General features: G+C 42.5%; 1 protein-coding gene across 2 annotated transcripts in view; it reads left to right on the forward strand.

Moving 5' to 3' along the window:
• Positions 1–17,626, forward strand: part of rock2a (rho-associated, coiled-coil containing protein kinase 2a) — a 44,015-nt gene extending 26,389 nt beyond the window's left edge. The window contains exons 11-32 of one of the 2 annotated variants that reach the window (XM_083998177.1): positions 593–681; positions 786–834; positions 1,247–1,382; positions 2,158–2,249; positions 2,574–2,820; positions 5,246–5,352; positions 6,563–6,722; positions 7,367–7,527; positions 7,755–7,939; positions 8,037–8,106; positions 8,462–8,565; positions 9,631–9,817; positions 9,974–10,067; positions 10,671–10,765; positions 10,953–11,144; positions 11,337–11,505; positions 11,828–11,898; positions 11,989–12,077; positions 12,210–12,288; positions 12,405–12,672; positions 12,806–13,019; positions 15,896–17,626. In XM_083998177.1, coding sequence (XP_083854303.1) covers positions 593–681; positions 786–834; positions 1,247–1,382; positions 2,158–2,249; positions 2,574–2,820; positions 5,246–5,352; positions 6,563–6,722; positions 7,367–7,527; positions 7,755–7,939; positions 8,037–8,106; positions 8,462–8,565; positions 9,631–9,817; positions 9,974–10,067; positions 10,671–10,765; positions 10,953–11,144; positions 11,337–11,505; positions 11,828–11,898; positions 11,989–12,077; positions 12,210–12,288; positions 12,405–12,672; positions 12,806–13,019; positions 15,896–15,899 — 2,862 coding nt within the window. In that variant the 3' untranslated portion in view covers positions 15,900–17,626. The other variant, XM_083998178.1, reaches the window with a different exon arrangement.
• The last annotated feature ends 342 nt before the right edge of the window (positions 17,627–17,968 follow it).

The raw sequence follows: 17,968 nt of genomic DNA on the forward strand, positions 1-17,968 counted from the left end.
GAGGATGTCAAGCAGCAAAGGGCAGCAGGTCAGATTCAAACTAAAATCAAATCATCATTTATCTGTTAGGATAAGTCACACACACATCACAAAGGGAAAAAAACTCACAGCTGCTGCAGTTAGGGCAAAGCCTGTGTGGTACAGGTTCTACCAGGTGAGCCCCCCCCATCCCTCCCTGCCTGTTTACTGATCCAGCTGACAGATAGTGACTAGTTGGTGGAGTATTTATGAGCTGAAGGGATGTGGATTCCACCCAGAGGTGCTGGACTAATAAGGCAACTGCTGACTGTTCACACAACAACTAATCTCAGCTTCTGCCACCAGGTGGTCAGAAATCTGTAAGATGCAGATTTAATATTCACATATTCACAATAAGAAATGCTCCAGAGCAGAGCACCGGTTATGTAAAACGCTTCATTACATAACACACGTGTGAGTCACACAGGGAAGATGGATGACATGCAGTAAAGGTTGCAAACTGGCGTTAAACCCTGAGCATCTGATGAGTCCTCTAAGTCACCAGTGTGTGTGTGTGTGTGTGTGTGTGTGTGTGTATGTGTGTGTGATTGGTTGGTGTGTTTCCTCTCTCCAGGCTGCAGCGTTGCAGAAGAAACTTCGCCACCTGGAGGTTCAGCTGAACAACGAGAAGCAGGTCAAAGATGACATAGAGCACAAATACAGGTACCGATGGAGAAGCTGTTAGGATCTAATAACACACTTCTAATAACACACTCAAGCAACAGTGGCTGTTAAGTCCCCATAACCGTCCTGTCTCCTCTTCACAGAGCTGCCACCGGTCGTCTGGACAAGATCTCTAAAGAACTGGAGGACGAGGTGAGGCTAATCGTCTCAACACCTACACCGCTGGCACCTGCTGCTGCTGCTGGAAATCACATTCCTCCTGGCTTTGACTCACTTTAACATTAGCCCTGTGCAACAACCCAGTCCCCTCCTCCGGGATCATGTAAATCTCCTTCATCCATTTTTACAGCCTTTTCCAAAAGCTGTATTTAAGTCAGAATAACGATTTCTTATTACCCACACTCGACCGTGTTTCAGCTGAGTACCACTGAGTCACATCCCGCGAGGTTCAGACGGAGGGCTTTCAGAATTGTAATAGCCACATTACAGCGTCTGATGGGACTGAGATTTGCGTTAAACCACAAGGTGGATTCTCAGGAGCCGTTACGGAAAGCCTCAGCAGTGAAACCAGCTCTGAACCGAGCGTTTTAACGGCTGATTTCAGGTGACGGGACGCAAGAGCCTGGAGTCGACTCTGAGGCAGCTGGAGAGAGAGAAGGCCCTGCTGCAGCACAAGAGCCTGGAGAGCCACCGCAAGGCCGAGAGCGAGGCCGACAGGAAGCGCTGCCTGGAGAACGAAGGTGACACGGAGCCATTAGATAAGTCATGTATCAGTCAGTGGTATTTAACAGCTTATGATTCACTTACACTTAATTAGCTGGTAATAAGAGACTTACGTTAAGTTTCAGGGCAATAATCATATTAGTATTATTGCTATGGCAGATTAGATTAAGACCAGATGTTATGTACTAATGTGACACAATGGTTCATTATCCCGTTGGATGATTGTATATTTCTACTCACAGGACAAGACATTAAGAGATTCAGTTTTTCCAGTGCATATAGATCTGATGTGTCCCATAGTAACTGTGTAGAAGCCTTTGGTGCCAGGGGACTGTAGTGTTTTTAGATGTAAATATTATATATACTATATATAAATTCCTTCCTGACAGCTTCTATTCAGAAACTTTTTGGTAATAGGATTTTAATGTAAGTGAACAGATTGTGATAATGTGGTTAATACTGCCATCACCTGGTCAGAGAGACTTGCCAGGCAGAGGACAATTTTCAATTCCACTTTAGAAGAGCCATAATATAATTTCTTTGCATTTTGATTGGACTATTGACCAGTTCAGTGATGCGCAAACTCCTCACTGATTCAAACTGTATCAAAAAGCGTGGATATAGAAGTATTTCATAGTTAAGTAGAAATAGTGTTGATTTTTGTTTACGTAATCCTCTTTTGAACTGATTTGCTGGAGCTGTAATAATGACTTATATGAGAAGAACCTTGGTGCACAGTTTAACTTAATTAAAAGGTTGGTCGGTCGCTCCGTGTTCTTCTGTGTCACACAGTCAACAGCCTGCGAGACCAGCTGGACGACATGAAGAGGAGAAACCAGAATTCACACATTTCAAATGAGAAGAACATCCACCTCCAGAAACAGGTCAGTGCCACGTAGGTTTTAGGAAGTTAAAGTTAAAAGTCAAGAAATCTATGTTCTAATAGTATCAAGATCATTATTTATATATAGGTTTGTATAGTTTTAACCGTGTATGGGCTCACTACATTTGATACTGGCATCAAAAATATTGAAAATGCCTCTAAACTGGGGCCAGTTGTGTTTTATTGTATTATTATATGTTTACTATGCTTGATCTGAAGGTAAGTATAACACAGCATACTATAACTTTTATCAAAGACATGAAAGAAGTGCTGAGTAACCAAACCTACCTTCAGACTAATCTTGACTTATCTTTGTCTCCATCAGCTGGAGGAAGCCAACACGCTGCTGCGGGCTGAGTCGGAGGCAGCGACGAGGCTCCGTAAGACGCAGGGCGACAGCAGCAAGCAGCTGCAGCAGCTGGAGGCCAACGGGCGCGAGCTGCAGGACAAGTGCTGCCTGCTGGAGCGCGGCAAGCTCAGTCTGGAGAAGGAATGCATCAGCCTGCAGGCGGCTCTGGAGACGGAGAGGAGGGAGCACAGCCAGGGCTCCGAGACCATCAGCGACCTGATGGGTAGGTGACGCAACACACACACCTATATATACACACACACACACACACATTGCAGCAAGGACAGGATCAGGAATCAGGCCTGAGAGTCGTTAGATGTACAGTGGCATGCAAAGGTTTGGGTCATAATTTCTGTTAATGTGAAGTGTGAAATAATCTCCAAAAGGCAAAAAGTTACAGATGACACATTCCCTTTAGATTTGAAACACTATAATTTTCTTTTATTTTAATTTTTTACAAAAGAAAAGGGCCCACAACAAAGGTAGCCCCCCCTAGTATTTATTTACTATTTACACACTATCATAGTAGTAAATATCTTGTCTGATAGATTGGTCAAAGTTATCTGAGAGCTCAAGTCTCCTGGTTTCTCGTTCTTTTGCAGGCTGCTGCTTTGTTTCCCTTTCTCACTCTAAAACTGTAGAAAACAAAAATAATACTCTAAAGGTATAATATGTAGGAATTCCCCCCATCTAGCGGTGCGGTTGCATATCTGAACGTATTCTTGATGTTGCATTCACGTGAAATCGGGCAGATGTCAGACAGACAACAGACGCTGCATGTAACAGGATAAACAAGCGTCTACATTTGTTTTTTGCTAATAAAAAGCTAAATAAGTTACATACTGGGGCTTTAAAATATTGTAAAAGAGTGTTTATGTTTAACTTTATGCCTTTTTGGAGATTATTACATCTTCCACATGATTAACTGTGCCTACTGAAAACCTTTACATGCCACTGTATGAGCTTATATTTATTTTATTTTACAGTGACTTTTCCAGTTTTATTCCAGCTTGGATTGCAAACCCTTTAAATATATACCCAAGAACGTGTAGCACAGAAAGCAGCCAGCAACACCTACATATGAAAATGTGAATGTATGTCTGATCAGAAAAATGATTTGGGAGTTAACATCTGGACCTGGTGCATGACTGCAGGCGTGAAGAGAAATTGAAGTCACTTCAGTTTCAGCGTTCAGGAGCTGCTAACATGATTCCCTGTATTTTCATGAGGTGGAAATTCTATTACACACCTTGTCTAAACATGAAGCTTCTCTGCTTCTTAAAGTGGTTTTCCTTCTGCCTGCCTTGCTGCTTACACGCACGTACCTGAGGGCAGCTTGGTGTCTGACCTGTCAAACACTTAGGCCACCAAAGAGGCTTCTCAGGCCTCTAAAGGTGTTTGCACTGTCGTCAGAATCCACTCGGCAAACGACACATTCACTCTGTGTGTTCTGTGTTTGACAGGTCGATTTGAATGTTTTTGTAAGAGCTTTTCTTTTAACAGGTTTGTCTGTAGCTGTTGCACAGAGCTGCAGAGGCCACAACTTTGTATATAAGCAATATGTATGTAAATTACATTTACAGAGACGAGGTGTGACCTCCTCTGTTTGGCACACAGAGCGCTTGAATGAAACGAGGGCTGACCAGCGTGCTCTATCACAGCTGGTCAGAGTGCAGCAGCAGCAGACCATCATCGTGCTGCCGTCTCCCAGGATGCATTTATACAACCGTCCACAGGAGTATGTTTACATCAAGGCTAATAATTCAACATAATCTGATTAGAGCAGCAGTAGGCCTTATTAAACTGTCACGTAAAGACTTTTTATCTGATTGTGTTGAATGGAGGCAAGGTCACAGTGGAAGCCAAGACAGCTCGCTCTCAGTCTCTGCATTAGTTTTGAATTAGGGCTGCAACTGACAATTATTTTCATTATTGATTAATCTGTTGATTATTTAAACGATTAATCGATTAGTTGTTTGGTCAATAAAATGTTGAAAAATATCTATCAGTGTTTCCCAAACCACAAGATGACGTCCTCAAATGTCTTGTTTTGTCCACAAACCAAAGAGAAACTCAGTTTATTGTCATAAAGGAACAAAGAAACCAGAAATATTCACATTAAAGAAGCTGAAATCAGGGAATTTTGACTTTTTTTCGTTAAAAAAACGACTCAAATCGATTATCTGATTATCAAAATAGTTGACGATTAATTTAATAATTGATTATTGTTCGATTAGTTGATTCTTTGTTGCAGCTCTAGTTTGAATGTGAAGCTGCAGTAGTTAACTTTGTCCCAGCTTGAGTCAAACTGCTGCTGTGCTGTAATTAAATCTGCAGTGAACCGCTTCCTCCAATCAGCAGGGATAATGGAGAGAAGTCGTTCACTTGAACCATGTAAATATTCAGAATCAAAACAATGCCCTGAGCTGATGACTGTGACTAATCACTGTATTGTGTGTATGTATATTTAAAAAAAAATGGATTGGAATCGCTGGCAATAGGAAGATGGTCAGTGACAGCTCTGGTTTGCTTTGATTGATGGGACTGTGTGTGCAGATAGTGCAGGTCTGGGGTCAGTGTGTTTTTCCTTATTGAAACACACACACACACACACTCCTCTGAGGACTGGTCTCGGCTTTATCTTGCAGGACGGATCTCTGGCCTGGAGGAGGAGGCGCGTCAGCAGAGACAGACTCTGTCCAAAACAGAGACAGAGAAGAGACAGCTTCAGGAGAGACTCACTGACCTCGAGAAGGTAACCCACTAAAATCTGGATCTAGGTGAAACATGGTGTGAAAAGATGACTAAGCATATTCTTTTTTTCTTTAGCCTTCCACTGCTGTTCCAGTTTGTAGTAAGATATATAGGCCTAAACAACATTGTCTGTTTATCAGCCTGAAGAAGATGTTAAATATCAAATATCATCAGTATCAGTACTTAACTCTCTGTCTAGTTAGACTGCTATTATAACACATGCACCATATTACCGGCACATGTAACACAGCCCAAATGGTTTTTACCCCAGATCTGTGAGTTCATATTTTCCATCTGTGAAAAACATTTCACACATTAATTTCACCATATTCCCACTGTTGTGTTTTCTGTACGATGTTGGAAAATCACCACATATTTTTTAGAGCTAATCAATAATCGAAGAGGCTTGAAACCGGATACTTCAGATGGAACTGTTGAAATGACAAGATATTGTTTTGTTTGTCCAATATATTTTTTTTCATGGTAATTGTATTACTTACATTTTAATACATGTTTTAAACATGCAAAGAAGTCCAAAAAAACCCCAAGGGGCTTGACAAGAGGACTTCCCCTAAATAAGTATAAAGACGGACATTGTCACGTACATAAATGTAAGATATTATACACACACACACACACACACACACACCCTCACAGATAACACACACACATCAAGCAGTTAAAAACTTAAAACATATTATTAAGCTATTGATAGAGCAAGATATGTTTCACAGATGTTTATAATGACACAAGAAAGTTTCATAAAGTGTGGAGGAAGTGAGTTCCATATCTTGATTTGAGATGAAACAGTTTGCGATTGTGGTGCCCAAAGCGGTGACACTTTACGGATTGAATAGTTATGAAGTTGATTGTTTGTGGAAAAGAATTTGTGAAATAAGGTTACAGATCAAAGCTGCTCCCTCCTTTAAGAATTGTAACCCTGGAAACACTGCAGTAATCTTCTCTTGTGTGTTGTTTCCTGGCAGTATAAATGAGGATAAAGAGTGAGCATTGACTAAGATCATTTTAATGTATTTGCTGTAGCATTATCTTTAGTCGGCTCTGCTGCTGTCAGTATTTCTGCATGAATGAAGACTGCTGTGTTGTTGGTTTTTTTTTGCCAGCCTGTTGTTGTTGTTGTTATGGTGATGGCCGGCTAAGTTGGGGATCCTTTGGGTTTATCACATCACCCTTGTTTCTGCTGTGTACAGGAGAAGAACAACAAAGAGATCGATTTGACCTACAAGCTGAAGTTGCTGCAGCAGGAGCTGGAGCAGGAGGAGAGCTCTCACAAGGCCACCAGGGGTCTGCTGGAGGACAAGAGCAAGATCAAAGTGACTATAGAAGGAGCCAAGTCGGAATCCATGAAGGGTGAGAGCACCAACCTTTCACTTCCTCAGCGTTGCTCCATTACCTGCTTGTTTACCCAGTTTGCACCATGTTAGACAGTAAACTGAAGGAGACAGACTCAAACTCTGACTTCACTGTACTGCAACTTTTAATTTTGCAATAAGTTATGTAAAAGGAAAGTTACATAACTTGATGCATTTAGATTGTTTGAAATACTTGATCCTAAATTATGTACTGGTATTTCAATTTAGTTTTGACGATTTTGCTCTCTTCAGAGCTAGGTGATATTAGTTTTAATTCAGCTTTTTTGAACAGTTTCTCATCATCACTGAATGCCCAGATCAGATCAGTATTCATAAACACCACACAGAACCAATGATCTTTTTCCTTATGATATCAACTCAACCAAACATGGTTTAGATTAAATGTTTTTGCAATTAGGGAACCCAAGAAACAAGAAACTGATATGTTGCGTTATCTTCAAAGTAGAAACTTGTATTTACTCTCCATCAAACTTTCGAGAGATAATTATATTTCTCGTAAAAAAAAACAACCACACATTTAAACTGCTGTAGACTTTGTATTTGGTAAAAACAAATCATACTTTGTCAGTGTAAAACCCATAACTGAAAGTGATTCCTTCACCTCTTCACCTTTTTATGCAGAGATGGAGCAGAAGCTGGCGGAGGAGCGCTCGGCCAAACTGCGTCTGGAGAACCGGATACTGGAGCTGGAGAAGCACAGCAGCATGATGGACTGTGACTATAAACAGGCCTTACAGAAACTAGACGAGCTGCGCAGACATAAGGACCGCCTCACTGAGGAGGTGAGTGTTTGGACTGTGCGCGCTCGGAGACCGGTGAAGTGTGTGTTTAGATATTAAATGGAACATAGAGAAGGTAATCCTGCGGCTTATGTAACACCGTGTTAATTCTGAGCTGAAGAGGAGCAACAGTTATACAGAAGCAGGAAGTGCAGACGGAACAATAACAAGCCAGTTGGGTGTTATAAACACTCTCTCTCTCCCTCTCTGTGGTTTGTCTCTTCTTCCAGGTGAAGAACCTGACGCTGAAGATCGAGCAGGAGACACAGAAACGCATCCTGACTCAGAACGACCTGAAGGCCCAGAACCAGCAGCTCAACACTCTCAAGACGTCGGAGAAGCAGCTCAAACAGGAAACCAACCACCTGCTGGACATCAAACGCAGCCTGGAGAAACAGAACCAGGAGCTGCGCAAGTCAGTGCACATTACAACCTCTTTGACTGCGTAACTGTCCACTCACAACCTTCAAAACATGATCCAGAGTCACACAAGTGCATGTTTTTATCCACAGAGAAAGGCAGGACACAGACGGACAAATGAAGGAATTACAGGACCAGTTAGAGGCGGAGCAGTATTTCTCTGTAAGTCTGCACTCTAAATACAAATATAGATGAAAAATGACAAAGTACAACACATTACGCTTCTGAATCTTGCTTACTGAGTGTGTGGGCTGTAATGTGCCGTCAGAACAACATGACTTTTATTACAGCGGCTAATGCATGTGGTGTGGATTGAAAAGCTGCTTAATGGAACATGAATAATGGGTTTCCCTTGCTCACTGTTCTATTGTGTTGACTCATTTGCTCACTCTCTCTCTCTATATATATATATCATTCCTCGCAGGGGTAAATGTACAGTAGCAGGCTGACAACACTGCATCATTATACGTATTAATGCGAGCGTGTGTGTTTGACCTGTGTCCTTTTTGTTTTGCAGACGCTGTATAAGACCCAGGTCCGCGAACTGAAGGACGAATGTGAGGAGAGGAACAAACTCACCAAAGACGTGACACAGTCTGTGCAGGAGCTGCAGGAGGAGAGGTGACGCTGCTGCTTGAAATAATTTGAATATTTTAAAACAGGTGTCAAACTCATTTTAGTTCGGAAGCCACACAGCAGAGTTTGATCTTAAGTGGGCCGGACCAGTAAAATAATAGCATTATAACATATAAATAATAATAATAACACTAATACTCCCCTTTTCTTTGTTGTTAATAAAGGCATACTTCACCCAAAATCAATAATTCACCAATTTTCTACTCACCGTCATGCCAAGGAAGGGTTTGGAGAACTTTCAGAGTTATCAAAACTCTTTTGGAGTTCCAGGGCCAGGGGAGGTCCGGCTGGCAACAGATTTTCATATAATGGGGGCGGATAGAGCTCACTTTTGAATCGACCACATCACACACTATGAAACATCCAGATACCTCCATACTGCTCGTCCATACTGACCCAAGTGTCCTGAAGCCGCCACATGAAAAAGTTGTTAGGAAAAAATTATTTTGATCTCTGTTTTTAGCCTTGTTGTAGTAGTAGCTCCCCCCTGGAACTCCAAAAGTGTTTTGATAGCTCTGAAAGTTCTCCAAACCCTTCCTTGGCATGACAGTGAGTAGAAAATTGGTGAATTATTGATTTTGGTTGAAGTATCCCTTTTAATAAAATAATATTTTTCACTTTGTTTTAGTAATAAGAAGTACAAGTACAGGGATGGTGGAATAAAAAGCTGTAGTAAAAAGATTAGTTTAGGGCATCTTACATGAAACAAAGGTGAAAGGCCAACCAGTTTCAACCTTTTACAAAACAGAATGAACAACCTGAAATTTCTTGAGAAAATGCATGCAATTTCTACATTATTATGCTCCATCTGTCTTCTATGTCATTTTTACACTTGGCAAATTCATCCTGCGGCCCCGACTGGACCCTCTGGCGGACTGGTTTTGGCCTATGGGCCATACGTTTGACACCTCTGTTTTAAAATCTGCTTTAAACACAAGGTTCAGAAACGGCTATTTTCCAAAACTTGACCAAAATCCAGAAAAAAATAGATTTGGCGCCAGTGATTGGTGATTGCTCAGTCACTGATATTTGTTCTTTAACTTCTTCCAGGGACTCGTTGGCGGCTCAGCTTGAGATCACCCTGACAAAGGCCGACTCGGAGCAGCTGGCGCGCTCCATCGCCGAGGAGCAGTACTCAGACCTGGAGAAGGAAAAGATAATGAAGGAGTTAGAACTGAAGGAGATGATGGCCCGCCATCGTCAAGAGCTCTCCGAGAAGGACATCACCATCGGCTCGGTGCGTTGCATTCACCTCCGACTTGGGGAGCGTCACACGGCAGTACAGGCTCAGACACATCAGAGATAGAGTTCAGTTTTCAGCTTGGACAACAGGTGGCAGTGGCACACAGTGTAGACGGTGCTCATTCAGACTCTCTGTTTGTTGTGTTTGCAGCTGGAGGAGGCCAACCGCACCCTGACCAGTGATGTCGCCAATCTGGCCAATGAGAAGGAGGAGCTGAACAACAAACTTGGGGATGCAATGGAAGGTATTTGGGATGTTTCTTTCTTTTCTTTTTTTTTTACTTTATTGCCTTTTATGCACATTAACAGGATATTAACATCACAAAAGAAAACAAAACATCATCTTGAGATTGGGTCTCATTTGTCACACAGAGGTGGCACTGTATAAAAGCAGAGCACATATACCTTATCTAGTTCTGTAACTCCAAAAAATGGGATATTTAAAACAATAAATGAATAAAAAATAAGTCAAATGATAATAATACCAGTCGTTATTTAAATAAAATTTAAGTTTTGAGATATAAGAGTCAATAGTCAATAACTGGGGTCCCCCTTCTCATAAAAATAGGTACTTATAGCTGTAACTGGGGGGTCATGTTCCATCATGTAGACATTCTTTACTGTCGGTAACCATTGAGCGATCATGGGAGGGTTAGCTTTCATCCAATTTATAGTAATCATTTCTCTTGCAATCATCAACAAAACATGTAATATGTAACAGAGTCCATGCGAAGGGCCTTTGCCAAAATTATTTGGGATGTTTCAACTCTGAATTTTACAGCAAGCTACTTCCTGATGTTGGTTTCACATTTCACATTTTAGTGTTTGTGTGTTTTCTGTTTTTTCAGAGTCAGATAAGTCAAAGGACTGGGAGCAGCAGATCAGCCAGATGAAGCAGGCGTTCGAGAAGCAGCTGCAGTCCGAGAGGACGCTGAAAACTCAGGTGAGTGTAGTGACATCTGAACCAGAGTTAATCATACTGTGCCTGAGCTCGGCTGACAGTCTGATACATCCACTTTTAGAGAAGACTGACCCTGTGGATCAGGGTTATTTCACTGTGAAGCGCCACCATTAGACCCCCCCGGCTCTCTCACAGCCACATTACTCTGAAAACTCCTGTCTGTCCTCAGGCCGTTAATAAGCTGGCAGAGATCATGAACAGGAAGGAGGTCCGCGGCGGAGGCAGTCGCCGTGGCAACGACTCAGACATGCGGCGAAAGGAGAAGGAGAACAGGAAGCTGCAGCTGGAGCTGAGGTCGGAGAAGGAAAAGCTCAACAGCACAATCATCAAATACCAGAGAGAGATCAACGAAATGCAAGCAGTAAGTAGCACTGTCACATTTAGATTTTCAGATTTGTTGTACTAATACGTCACTCAATATGTCGCAAAACATGACGGAGGCGGAGAAATAAGGCTGCTCTCTAGGCTGCAGCACCATGTGCAGGACAGTATCTTCGGTCCTCTCCACTATCATTGACTGGGCCTTGTCTCCTCTGTTGTTTCTGAATCGCAGCAATTGGCGGATGAGAGCCAGATGCGTATTGAGCTGCAGATGGCTCTGGACAGTAAGGACAGTGATATCGAGCAGCTCAGGAACCTCCTGCAGTCTATGTCTGTCCAGTCGCTCGAGTCGGCCAGTCTTAGCAGCGGGCCCGATTTCGACACTGATGATGCGTACACAGGTAAGAGCCGGTCGCTCCATGACCTTTACATACACAGAATAGAATTGGTTAATTGGTGAAATGTAGACATAAATGTATAAATTTGAAACTTTGAATAGAATATAAGAAAGAAAAAAAAAGTTTATTTACCCAGTCAATAACATGTAGAGTTTGTATATGCAAATGTTGCACTTCATATGAATAAAGCCCAGTTCATACCTGTGATGTGAAAGTCAAACTGCTGCTTTTTTTAGGTTGTTTATCTAAATAGAGGCTGGCTGTGTGTGTGTGTGTGTGTGTTCATATGCAATCTTTCATGTCTCATCTTCTCTGTTCCGCTCAGAAATGAGGCTGGAGGGCTGGCTCTCTCTCCCCGTCAGAAACAACACCAAGAAGTTTGGATGGGTGAAAAAGGTACGTATAAAGGGGAATAAAAGTGACTTTGATGGTGCACAGCATGCTCATTCATCATGTTTTCTCACCGTGTCTGTTGTGCTGCCGCAGTACGTCGTGGTGAGCAGCAAGAAGATTCTCTTCTACAACAGCGAGCAGGACAGGGAGCAGTCCATCCCCTACATGGTGCTCGACATAGAGTGAGTGCAACACCTCAGTCACCAGCTTTCATTTCCTGTGGGGTGCTGATGTATTAACATGCAGCAGTTCACATTGATGCAAGTGGTGTGTTTTGATAATGGGATTTAATCAGAGTAATTTCCATCGCACAGCAAACTCTTCCACGTGCGGCCTGTCACTCAGACGGATGTTTACCGAGCTGATTCCAAAGAGATTCCCAGGATATTCCAGGTCTGTCCCAGATCTGCTTCAGTGCTTTTATTCAAAGCTTCTATAGAAAATGTTTCAGCTCATAGATAGATCGATTGTTGATTGACATGCATCCTCATCTTCTGTCCTCTCTCCAGATTCTTTATGCCAATGAGGGTGAGAGTAAAAAGGAGCCAGAGTTTCCTGTGGAGCCACTGGCCATCGGAGAGAAGTCCAGCTACATCTGCCACAAGGGCCACGAGTTCATCCCCACGCTTTACCACTTCCCCACCAACTGCGAGGCGTGCACCAAGCCGCTGTGGAACATGTTCAAGCCGCCGCCCGCTCTGGAGTGCAGGCGCTGCCACATCAAGTGCCACAAAGACCACATGGACAAGAAGGAGGAGATCATTGCTCCCTGCAAAGGTAAGCTGCTCCACAGCCTGATTTTATTATTATTATTATAATAACCTTTATTTAACCAGGCTTGTCCCATTGAGATCCAAGATATGAACGCGGAGTGTTAATGCTCAAAATCCATCCCGTCCTTTACCACCAGTAAACTACGACGTGTCCACGGCCAAGAACCTGCTGCTGCTGGCTGTGTCCCAGGAGGAGCAGCAGAAGTGGGTGAGCAGGCTGGTGAAGAAGATTCCCAAGAAGCCACCACCAGTAGAGCAGTTTGCACGCTCCTCGCCACGCACCTCCATGAAGGTCCAACCCAGCCAGTCCATGAGGAGGCCCAGTCGACAGCTCCCCACCAGCAAGAGCAGGTACAGTCACAGACGGGGGCGGGGGGGTTGAATTACCACAATACTGAGTCCATGTTCACTTCACTGTAGTTAAACTAAACACATTACTTATATATATGTAAGTGATCAGTATTGCATTTGCTGGCTCTGAGAGTGTAAGAACAGTGGAAGTGATGATGTAATTCCCAAACTTCTCCATGCAGTTTATGATGTCATGAATGATATTTTGACTGGCAAGCAATTAGAAAGATGAGCATGATGGCAAATAAGGTTTCAATATGTTATATTACTATAAATTATATATAATATATAAATAAATTATATTTCATAATAATTCTCAAAATATAATCATTTGATTTTATTTTGTTATTTGCATTTTTTCTCATCTTCAATTCAATTTGCTGAGGTCGGGTCAGGTCAATAAGATGTCATGTGAAACTGAACTGAACTCATTAGTAGGTTGCTCTGATTGTACTGATAATACCCGCGCGCGCTCACAACCCAAAGCAACGCCTAAGCGCATTCGGTGTGATGCGCTTGTTTTTGCGTGTTCTTCTGGTTCTACCCGGTGTTGTGCCAGACCGGGGCTGTCCGTTCCCAGTTTCCCCTCGGGCTGTGTGTCTCTCCTACTGTTTCGCACGGAGCTCTGCCCCATTTGAACAGAGAAGGAAGCCGGGAGAAAAAAGTCGCCTCTGAGATGTAGAATGTGTATTATAGAAGAGAAACACACATTTCAGCACCACTGACTTGTATCATCAGAACAGACAGATATAATCACAGAAGGCTGAAAATCACAGGACATGTCTGTTCTGATGATACATGTCACATTTCATATTCATTAGAGGGGGGGCATTGTCTGAAAGTACAACTGTCAAGATGGATGCAATAATTAATTATTGCATATACTGTCGCTGCCTGCCTATCACTCCTATTCATTTCAGTGTTGATTATTTGTCAAGTTAAGTCATCCCAGGCCGTGACTGTACTACAGCAGTATTCACATAAGTGCAATAGAGAATAGGAACAATGAAATTTGAATAAAAATATATACGGTATCCACAAATCTATAATATAAAAAGATAAGATACTTAAATACACTTTTACCACAGTGCTGTGCATATTCCTATTTATCTTGTGGTTCTGGATGTCTGTGGAGAGTTATTTCTGGTCGGGCTGTTCCCCCACAAGTCATTTGACACATTAATTGTCCTGTTTGAATGTGCCGAAAATTGTCCACTGTTGACCTTTAGAGATTTCAGGTTATTATTATTATCAGTCACCCGCTAATAGCAGTCTGTCTGTAGAGCATCCACTTACTGAAAAGGTCAAGAGCAATGCACAAATGTTTCTTTTCATCTGTAAGAGGCGTTTTTGACAAAGTGGCGACGTGAGGAGCTGGTTTTAACTCTCTGTGTCCATGACAACCATCAGTCAGTTCATTTAGTTCCATCTTTACATTGAATATGATAGCAGCTGTTAGTCGTAGACCTGAAGGCATCAGAGCTGATCTCCTCCTTCCAGGTTGCAGGACTTTGGTCTTCAGGACTGGCACTGGGCGCTGGATGATATTGATGATGACGTTTCCTCTATTCATTTCTGATGATGGTAACACTGTGTGCGGTGTGTGCTGTGCTGTGCAGTGCAGTGATTGTGGGAGACTGTTTCCATGCACCCAAACTGCAGTGATGTGTTTTTTTTTTTTTGTATTTTAAAGAAATAAACTGAGGATGTAACCTGAATATTGAAACCTCAGTGACCCTCTGCTCCTTATTTTCTGCCCGCATGAACATGCTGCTGTCATTAGCTGACTACATCAGCTACATAAGCAATTACTTCCCAGCTGCCCTCTGGTGACATCATCCTGTTAACACATGTCTCAGTCAAAAATGACCCCGTGCTCTCTGACCTCAGCCCTCGCAGGTCAAATGGCTTTAAAACCAAGCGAGAAGAATCCAGCAGTGGACACTGGTATAAGTGAAGACTTATGCCCCCGATCTCTGGCTGCCTTCAGCCAGATGTTTCCCTGTAAACGACCTCATTCCTGAACGTGTGTATGTTTGCTTGTTAGCACTGGATGTGGGGACGCAGACCTTGTGGTGGTTCATGTTTGTGTTATTTAAATGTCAGGAGAAGATTTGTCTACACAGCTGGGATCACTTCACCACTGGGTTTTAAAGGGTTCTGTTCATCTTTGTCTCCTGGGCCACACCTTTTTAACACCAGAGTCTGAAATGTGTGATTTTTAAGCTTGTTAGAGATATATCAGGGTTACAGTTCACACACCGATATGTTTGGCTGGTGTTTATCCACTAGGTAAAGTACTTTTTCAATGTAAAATGTCCAAATCAGACATTCAGGTTGTACTGTCGGGCCCTGTAGAACGCTGCAGCTGTGAACATTGGATAAACAGGATGAAGGGAAACTTTATCAAAGCCAGGAGAAACCCTCACATCAGAATTCACACAGAAAACCATAAAAGTGATTTGGTATGAATCTATAGAGCAGGGGTGGGCAAAGGGATCACTATGAGGATTAAAATATGATGGATGGGCCGGGCCAGCATCAGATGGATGGAGAGTGTTTATGTGAAGTAGTATAGATTACATAAGAATCATTACCCACTGTAAAAGTAAAAGAAAATTGGCATTCAAATGACATTCAATTTCAGTCTTCACCCTTTTTAAAATTTTAATTTGGACAGTTTTGTACCAATATTTGACAAGTGGGATTAAAACGCCCATGCCTGCTCTAGAGTCTTGATGTGGAGAAACCAAAGAATCCTGGTGAAGATCTGAACCGATGCAGGATTCTTTAGTTCATGTTCTTGAAATCTTTAATCTTCTCGACACATCGTGTAGGATCTGCCGAGACTAACCTCTCCCTCTCTCCTCCTCCAGTTAACCTCTCTCGGGGAGTGCGGTGCATCTTCAAAAGGCGGCGGGACGTGTTTCCTTCCTAAATCAAAGACTCCATCTGCAGATCAGCACACTGAACTCCACATCACTTCTCCACAGCCCACCCTGTCCTGCTTCAGCCTGTGAGAGTCGCAAAGTCTTGTTTTCCCCCCCTTTCGTTGAACTGAAGCGGTTCGATCTTGGCGGCAAGCAGTGGGCGGCTTGCGAGTACGTTAGCCGAAGTCCCTGGACCAGGGCGCCGCGGCGTCTCTGTGTGTGTGTGTGTGTGGGGGGAGGGGGCTGGAGTGGTTGGTTCAGCTCCCACAGAAACATGAGAGCTCTTAAGAAGGGGATACACTTACCTCAACACTTCTCACCAGGACACGGTGTCTGATTGAAGGATCCGACAGGAAAACTCTCCAATCCACCTTTTTAAGAATTCTTGTGGCCAAATTATAAAAAAAAAAAGGACTTTTTTTTTTTGTGTTAAATGATCATGAACAATATTAAGGGTTTAATGGGGAACACTACACTCAGAAGATGGTTAACCAGTCATCTGTTGACTCGACCTGCAGTTGAACTCGATCCCAGATACGGTATCTTGTACTTTGGCTTCTTCTCACATTTGATTGTAGCTTCCTGCTTCTCACCACTCCGCTTTCAGGTGCGTGTCCACACGGGTCACCGAAACTTGAATAAGGTACTTAAGCAAAATGAGCTGTGACTTCTGGGAAAGTCGGCGAGGTTGGGGACGGAGTGCGAAGAAAAAAAGAAAAAAAAAAACCCTCCCAGATTTGAGCAAAACTAATTCCTTGAGTGCCTCTTATTCAGATTTCGGACTCGAACGCAGACTGAATCACTGGTTTGTTCTTGTGTGACCACAGCGACGGTTTAGAAGTGAACAGAATCCTGCTCTGAATGGCATTAGACGAGAGGGAGGGAGGGGAGGGGAGGGGGCCAGAAGCAAAGATCCTCGACAATCTGTCGATCCTGCACTGTCAGTTCTGAGGGTTAATGTTTACTGAATTCAAGGGGTGCACCGTTGACGCTTTCCTGATCCGAGCTCGGCTCCTTTGTTTGAATGTACATCTGGGCTTTTACCAGAGACGACACACAGGCATTGTATTCTATCCAAATATACTTGACTGAAGCCCCCTTTTCATCACCAACTACTCTTGAGTGAACTTGCATGTGTTTGCCTTTTCAGGCCTCACACTTGAGTGCTGTCACCCACAGGCCTCCACCTGCTAACTAATGTAGTTTTGAAGTCGTTCCTGAAAAATGAACACGAGGGGAATTTAACCAATGAGAAGCAGTAAAAAAAAACAATGAAGGTATGCAATCATATCCCATGAGTCAAAATACTGAGCAGCACTATTTCCATTGAAAGTTTTTTTTTAAGTGTTTGTCCTGATATTTTTGTATTAAAAGTAACCAAACTCTGAGTTTGGGCACATTGTTGTGTGTATGTGGCTTATATAGCAGCTAGAGACTAAACTATGTGAGTGTGTGTGTGTGTATGTGTGTGTGTACCGAGTGCTCTCCTTTAACCAAGAAGCATGTTTTATACATATAAATATACACAGTATATATTTTACATGCCATACAGTGCACATTATATTATTTATACAGCCTTGTCCACTTTGTATTTAAGGGCTCTACATCCAGATTGCATGTTTGCTACCAAACAGCTCTATAATAATAACCACTTAAACAATAAAGATGTGGATGTGCCTTTTGGTTTTGGATTATTTCTGTCTTAAAATATGTCTAATTCTACAGAGGATTGTCACAGACCAAACTGGAAAGACCATGATGTAAAAGATTGAATGTTTGCTTTATTAAATAGTTCAGAAAAGAACTGTACATTTCTAAAAAGCTTTTCAAAATACTGAATCTTTTTGTCCTGAGTAGGAAGCTGTCGGATAAACTTTGACCGCTGTCCTAACAAATGACACTACAATGTCTCCACATACAGTATGAAGCAGATATCTGGGGCCGTATTTATCAAGCGTCTTAGAATTACTCCTAAGAACTCTGCTAAGAGTTGATTTAAGAGTAAAAAAAATCTTCACT

This window comes from Trachurus trachurus, assembly GCF_905171665.1.
Source record: "Trachurus trachurus genome assembly, chromosome: 22".
NCBI lineage: Eukaryota > Metazoa > Chordata > Actinopteri > Carangiformes > Carangidae > Trachurus > Trachurus trachurus.